The 7,500-nt window shown below is 48.3% G+C and overlaps 1 protein-coding gene across 6 annotated transcripts in view; it reads left to right on the plus strand.

Annotated features, from left to right (window-relative positions):
- Positions 1–7,500, plus strand: part of stard8 (StAR-related lipid transfer (START) domain containing 8) — a 99,160-nt gene that overhangs the window by 51,177 nt on the left and 40,483 nt on the right. For all 6 annotated transcript variants that reach the window (XM_017723705.2, XM_017723701.2, XM_017723702.2 and 3 more), the window contains one exon: positions 2,707–2,788. In XM_017723705.2, the coding sequence (XP_017579194.1) occupies positions 2,707–2,788 (82 nt within the window). The remainder of the gene's footprint in view (positions 1–2,706; positions 2,789–7,500) is intronic.

Genomic DNA, 7,500 nt, shown 5'->3' on the forward strand with positions numbered 1-7,500 from the left:
TGTGGAGCCACAAGAGGGCAGTAAAAGGGCCGGGTGTTTCTGACCCCTGAACCAGCCAATCACGTAGCAGGAGCGCAGCGCATATGCATGCGGTCACAGGTCAAGAGCTTCCGTTAACGTTCACATCAATCATCAGAACGGGGGAATTTTCCACATGACTATTTGTGTGGTGGGTCATTCTGAGTACTGCAGTAACACTGACGTGGTGGTCGTGTGTTAGTGTGTGTTGTGCTGGTGCGAGTGGATCAGACACAGCAGTGCTGCTGGAGTTTTTAAACACTGTGTCCACCCACTGTCCACTCTATTAAACACTCCTACCTTGTCGATCTACCTTGTAGATGTAGAATCAGAGACGAAAGCTCATCTGCTGCTGCACAGTTTGTGTTGGTCATCCTCTAGTCCTTCATCAGTGGTCACAGGACACTGCCCACAGGACGCTGTTGCAACACACACTAACACACCACCACCACGTCAGTGTTACTGCAGTGCTGAGAATGACCCACCACCCAAATAGTACCTGCATGCGTGTGTGTGTGTGTGTGTGTGTGTGTATTTGTGCATTTTAGTAAAGCGAAGGTTAATTATAATCTTGAAGTCCATCTGCTGAAGTTCTCCTGAGCGTGAAGCCCCTCTGTTCTGAGTGAGTCACGGATGTGACTCGAGACGGAGGTGGAGAGGAGTGTGAGAGTGACCTGTGAGGTTGAGGAGAACGATGGAGTTTTTATTCTCACCTCAGAAAAGACTTCAGGTCCTTTTTCAGTGGAACAGAACCTTCTCAGCGAAAGGGCAGAGCTCACGACTCACGGGTTTCCAGAGCGCACTTTTACCCACCGAATGGGCTGCTGTGATTGGACGGTGCTGAAACATCCTGCTTTTCTTGGCTGATGTTCCTAAAACCTAAAACAGTGGATAACCTGGCGCCCATTGAACACAGAGTTCATTGAAGCTCTAATAATAAATTCACAGGTTGATATTCTTTGTGTTTCTTGCAAACTTATTATTTGGTACTCGTAAACTCGTAGTTCTGAGTTGTGTTTAGCCTGTGCTGCTGACGGGGATCTAAACATGGGCAGGTAATCATGGAAACGCTGTCTGCACAGCCATAACGTTGGCTTGGCTAATGTTAGCTGAGTTATCGATAGCATGGTGGAGATATCAGCCAGCGTATGATTTAGCTATTCCTGCTCATTACGGTCACGGAAACGGAAATGAGTTCTGAACTGTCCTTAAGAAGTGAGATAAAGAAATTGTAATAGCAGACGTTGAAGGTGATTCTCCCTTTGGAGTTCATTAGTTGGACCTAAGGTCTCTATAAAGGCTCACCTGATGAAGACTGCAGCCTGTAATGGGGGTTTCTGTGTATAGGGTTCGGAGGATGAAAGAAATTTGTTGGACCTCAAGGCTCTATGAAGGCTGCGTATCTGTCCACAGCCTCAGGAGATGGAGGTCCTTCTCTTTTTGGGGTTCAGTAGTTGGACCTAAGGGCTCCATGAAGGCCTCAGTCTGCAGCATGCAGAACAGTTATTAGGAGTAGCTGCCACTCTTTTTGGCTAGGTTCATTAGTTGGACCTAAGGGCTTGATGAAGACTTTGACCCTTCACTGAGGTTCTGTATGCGCTTCAGAGGTTCTGAGAGAATAGTTGGACGTAAGGGCTCTATGAACACCATGTGTCCGTCTGAATTTGGAAGTACTTCTATTTTGGGGGGGTTTCATTGGTTGGTCCTAATGGCTCTGTGAACGGTGCATGCCAGTCAGCAGCCTTCAGGTGCAGAAGATGGTTCTCTTTTTGGGGTTTATTGGTTGGTCCTAAGGGATCTATGAATGCTGAGCTTTGTTTTCACCCTGCAGAAGTTGGAGGTGCTTCTCTTTCAGGGGTTCAGTGGTTGGACCTAAGGGCTCTGTGAAGGGTGCATGCCAGTCAGCAGCCTGCAGGTGCAGGAGGTGGAGGTGGTTCTCTTTCTGGGGTTCAGTGTTTGGACCTAAGGCCTCTATGAAGGGTGCATGCTAATCAGCAGCCTACAGGTGCAGGAGGTGAAGGTCCTTCTTTTTTGGGGGGGGTTCATTAGTTGGACCTTTTTGATCGGAAGGAGTTGGTGGCTGACCCCAAGTGTTCGGAAGGGAAGGAGCTAGAAACAAAGGCGGGAAGTAGAACACCTCAGGAATGTCTAGAGGCTGTTGACCTCCACCTACACACACACAGACACACACACACACACACACACACACACACAGAGTGATGTAAAGGTCTGAAATAGCCCCTGTTGGTTTCCCTTCTTGAGATGATTGATGGATTCACACAAGTCCCTGTCGTCTTCTCCTCCAGATCAGCTGTCGAGTACCGAGGAGGGTGGGTGGGGATGGGGGGGGGGGGGCGCTGCGTGTTAGGAGAGTAATTAATCTCGTCTTTCAGATGCTGTCTGTTCCGTTTTGAGCACGTTCACCGAGCGGCACATGGAAGTAGCACACCGCTCGTTCCTCATGTGAACAATATCACGCTTTAGGTCACTCTGAGTTAGTGAGGTCCAGCAGCTGTCACAGGATACTGCTCTTTTTCCTCTCTCTCAAACACAGGATACTGTTTTTAACTCGTTCTCTCACCAACTGCCTCAGTCTCTGTAAGCACTTCTCAGACTAACGTCATAGAACTCGTCCTGAACGTTAGTCGATTAATCGAGTATTGATTTCCCTCTCTCTCTGTCTTCCAGCTGGTTTGTTCCCGATTGACATCGCCTCAGTCAGGAGAGACCATGAGTTTCTGGACCACGACTCCGTCAGAGCGTTGTGCAGGTGAGAACAGTAAACGTGGTACTGTCCTGGTTCACATCCTGGTTCTCTTACAGGTGATGCAGCAGTGCTGGGGAACTTTATCATCATATACAGGGAGATTCACTCGAAAGAGGCCCCGAATGCTCTGCTGTAACTCCCGTTAGGACGAAGCAATCTGAACCAAAAAGAAATGCCCTACACGGCTCCACGTATGTGTAATCGATTACATCACGTGCGATGCTGGACGTTTTCTGCCCGACACACTTTGACGCGGCGCTCCATGCTCCTGAACATATCGGCAAGCATTAGAGAGGTGTTAAACGTTGCGATGGCTGTCCAGCGCCTCCCTCGTCGCTCCGACGCAGGGGCATCCCGGCTCGTTTGAAGCTCCATCAACTGAGGAGCACAATGCACGTTGTTTGGTTCAGATCGATTCATCCTAGAGCGAGTTATCGCAGAGTATTCGGGGCCTCTTTCGAGTGAATCTCCCTAAAGGATTCACTACATGGTCATTGGTTTCAGCTGTAAGTGTTAGTAAACAAAGGATTCCTCGCGCTCAGCGGCGTAGCGGCTCTACCTGCTTTTGCATGGGAACAACAGTAAAATCCATTGACGTAGTTGGGCACGTTTGACGGCCTCCAATTTAACCGTTATTGTTAATATTTTGGTTGTTGTGTTTTGTGTTTATTGTAAACCGTGGAAAAAAATTGAGCTGCTTCTACGCTAAAAAGATCCACGTCATCCACTCGGAAATATAGACAAGCACTGTGTTTACAAAGTGGTCTGATTTGGTCTATACCAAAGCTCGCTAATAGGCCGAGTCCGGACCCAGACGCTGCCCCATGCGGACCTGGACCTGTAACTGATAAACTACGTTGACTTACTTCTTTTTGACGGGGCGGTCCTGTTTTAATTGCTGTATCATTTCTAGTCATTACGGTAGATTTAGTGGCTGGAGACTCGCAGACCAATCACATACGTTGTAAATATAACATGACGACACTCAGCCAATCAGATCTGTGCATTACGGTGAGCACTGAGACCGGAGTGAGTGACGCCACACAGCGGAGGGACGAGGCGAGAAACAGCAGTCAGAGAAGAAAGTGAGTCAGAGGGAAGTTATTCCACATGACGTGACTCTAAAAAGAGAAGCTGGACTTTATTTGACCTGATATTCCGCTGTCGACTGTATAAGATGTTGATATTCCTGCTCGGCTGCTTCACTAAACAATACATGCCACTGAGTAGTGATGCAGTCAGACGTTATGATGTTCTGGACCTTCGCTTGAGGAAATTTCCTCTAACTGGACCTTCTTGAATTTTAACGTCTGGTCTATACGCTTAAAACGATGGCTTTGTTTATCTCACTGCACTGCAGAATGAACTTAACGTGAGGTCATGTTACAGAGGACGGATGAAGGTCAGATACGCTCACGACCGAAGGAAGAAGGCCAGAAACCGACAGCGAGCTTCTCTGAGTGTGGTGTGATTGTACGCAGTGCTGAAGCCCCCGTGAGTCATGCGCTCTGAGATTGTGGGGGTGATGAGATGCAGCTCTGCCAGACCTCATCACTGTTGCTGTTCACTGCAGCTGAAGGAGAAATACGAGGTCCGCTTCTGTGATGTCACACTTCAGGGACTCCGGGTGTTTGTGTATATTTACCGCCTCGTCCTCGTCTGGCGTAACAGCTAATGATGAGTCTATTGCCTGTTCTCCTTTCTTGGGTTCTCCGGTTTACCATCGTTCAGAGTCGGATGGCTTCCTGTGGAGGTTTTGTGCAAAATCATAGTCATTTGTTGTAGAGACATGCTAATCTGATCAAAACAGTGCCAGCCAATCAGCTCTCAGCAGCAGTAACACTAACCAATCAGCTCTCAGTAGCAGTAACACTAACCAATCAGCTCTCAGTAGCAGTAACACTAACCAATCAGCTCTCAGTAGCAGTAACACTAACCAATCAGCTCTCAGTAGCAGTAACACTAACCAATCAGCTCTCAGTAGCAGTAGATGAACATTTAGATTTATTTATTTATTTATTTATTTATTTATCTGACTGACTTACAAATGTGTGTGTGTGTGTGTGTGTGTGTGTGTGTGTGTGTGTGTGTGTGTGGGTTTGTGTACGGTTGTGTGTGTGTTTGTGTACTGTTATGTGTGTGTTTGTGTACGGTTATATGTGTGTGTGTGTGTGTGTGTGTTTGTGTACGGTTATGTGTGTGTGTGTATGGTTATGTGTGTGTTTGTGTACGGTTATGTGTGTGTGTGTGTGTGTGTGTTTGTGTACGGTTGTGTGTGTGTTTGTGTACGGTTGTGTGTGTGTTTGTGTACGGTTGTGTGTGTGTTTGTGTACGGTTGTGTGTGTGTGTGTGTTTGTGTACGGTTGTGTGTGTGTGTGTGTTTGTGTACGGTTGTGTGTGTGTGTGTGTTTGTGTACGGTTGTGTGTGTGTGTGTGTGTGTGTGTACGGTTGTGTGTGTGTGTGTGTTTGTGTACGGTTATGTGTGTGTGTGTGTGTGTGTGTGTTTGTGTGTGTTTGTGTGTGTGTTGGGGGGGTGGGGGGTCACTAATCACCATGGAGCTGCTCTGTTTGTGCCCCGAGGCCACGACGTGCTTCATTGTTCCCTTTTATATTTTCTCTTTTATTTTCTTCCCTTTTCTTCTCTTTCGCTTTGCGGAACGAATGAAGAGCTGCACCTGCTCCAGTGGAGGAGTAAAACACCTCTTCCTCTGAAGGAGGCGGATAGACGGAATACCAAAAGAGAAAAAGAGATGATTAGATCTCCAAGGGCACACCTGGCAAAACTTGGGGAGAGACAGGGGGAGAGAGAGGGGGAGAGAGAGGGGGAGAGAGAGGGGGAGAGAGAGAGGGAGAGAGAGGGGGAGAGAGAGAGGGAGAGAGAGGGGGGGAGAGAGAGGGAGAGAGAGGGGGGGAGAGAGAGGGAGAGAGAGAGAGGGAGAGAGTGAGAGAGAGAGAGAGGGAGAGAGAGAGGGAGAGAGAGAGGGAGAGAGAGAGGGAGAGAGAGAGAGAGAGAGAGAGAGACAGAGAGAGAGAGAGAGAGAGAGAGAGAGAGAGAGAGAGAGGGAGGGAGAGAGAGAGAGGGAGAGAGACAGAGAGAGAGAGAGAGAGAGGGAGAGAGAGAGAGAGAGAGAGGGAGAGAGAGGGAGAGAGAGGGAGGGAGAGAGAGAGAGACAGAGAGAGAGACAGAGAGAGAGACAGAGAGAGAGAGACAGAGAGAGAGAGACAGAGAGAGAGAGAGAGGGAGAGAGAGAGGGAGAGAGAGAGAGACAGAGAGAGAGACAGAGAGAGAGAGACAGAGAGAGAGACAGAGAGAGAGAGAGAGGGAGAGAGAGAGGGAGAGAGAGAGGGAGAGAGAGAGGGAGAGAGAGAGGGAGAGACAGAGAGAGAGACAGAGAGAGAGACAGAGAGAGAGAGACAGAGAGAGAGAGAGAGAGACAGAGAGAGAGACAGAGAGAGAGAGACAGAGAGAGAGAGAGAGAGAGAGACGGAGAGAGGGAGAGAGAGGGAGAGAGAGGGAGAGAGAGGGAGGGAGAGGGAGGGAGAGAGAGGAAGAGAGGGAGAGTTTGCATTAAAGCTTCAGGTTTATACTGGAACCCAATTAAGACAAAGGAGATAAGTGAGAACCGCCGTGTCTTCAGTGTTTTTGCCCCAAAGCTTTTTTTTTCTCTTTTATTTCCTCCATTTTTTTTAAGTTTGTTGACTGATGAACAGAAACGCTGAAGCAGTTTGCTGCTGTGGTCAATTAGCTTTAGCGGGTCCTGCGTGATAAATCCGAGCGCTGTTCCTGGCGCATGTAATTCCGCAGGTGTTGATTCACTCGCAGCGTTTTGCAGTACAGACTGACCGCGCCGGGCGGCGTAACCGGCCTCAGCGATGACGGACAGCGAGTTACTAATGTAACTCAATAAGATTTCCTTTATTAATGCTTTATTCACTTCAGTGGCTCAAACGGCGGATGACCGGCGCTGAATTACAGCTGTGCTCCGCAGTGCTGCCACAAAACGATGTACCAGCTTTACCACCAAGGAGTTTCCTCATATTCATATTGACGGATCTTCCCTGTCCGGGTTTCAGTCACCTGGTTTTTCTGTTATATTTGGGAGCGAATTTCTGGCTTTGCTGCTCCACACGAACGTAACTGGATGTGAACGACGGCTGAAATGACCGTCCTTATTTCAGAAGAGTAAAAAGTTTCCTCAACAGAGTCGATAAATCGGGCTGTGGTGGAATATTGATCTCCGACTCAGCCCCCCTCCCTAATCTGAGAGTCTCAAAGCATGTAACAGCACAGAAGCCCACCGGCCCTTCACTCTTCACGTCAGGGTGGGTAAAGGATCCCATGGTGCTGCATAAAGAGGAGATAAACTATCATAGGAGGGAAATGACATCAGCTGATTAACACAGATGTGATCAGTGCTGACGTTTAGAGAATTTTAGCCGATCCTATCAGCCGAGAGATGAACAGTCGTCCCCCTAACGGGGCTGCGGACCACCGGGATAACTTTACTCTGTTTCTGGAGATTTAAATGAGGTTTGAATGGAGAAACATGAGCGTTAAATATCAGACTGAACGTCGTGGGGCGGAAAACGACGTCGTGTGTCGACAGACGTGATTCTGTAAGTTTGCTGGTGCAGTTAGTTCAGAGTTCAGCTCCAGTCCTGAAACCCCTGCACTGCATAACTGGTTTCCCTGGTTAAAATTCCTGATATTATC

This window comes from Pygocentrus nattereri, chromosome 23, assembly GCF_015220715.1.
Source record: "Pygocentrus nattereri isolate fPygNat1 chromosome 23, fPygNat1.pri, whole genome shotgun sequence".
Classification (NCBI taxonomy): domain Eukaryota; kingdom Metazoa; phylum Chordata; class Actinopteri; order Characiformes; family Serrasalmidae; genus Pygocentrus; species Pygocentrus nattereri.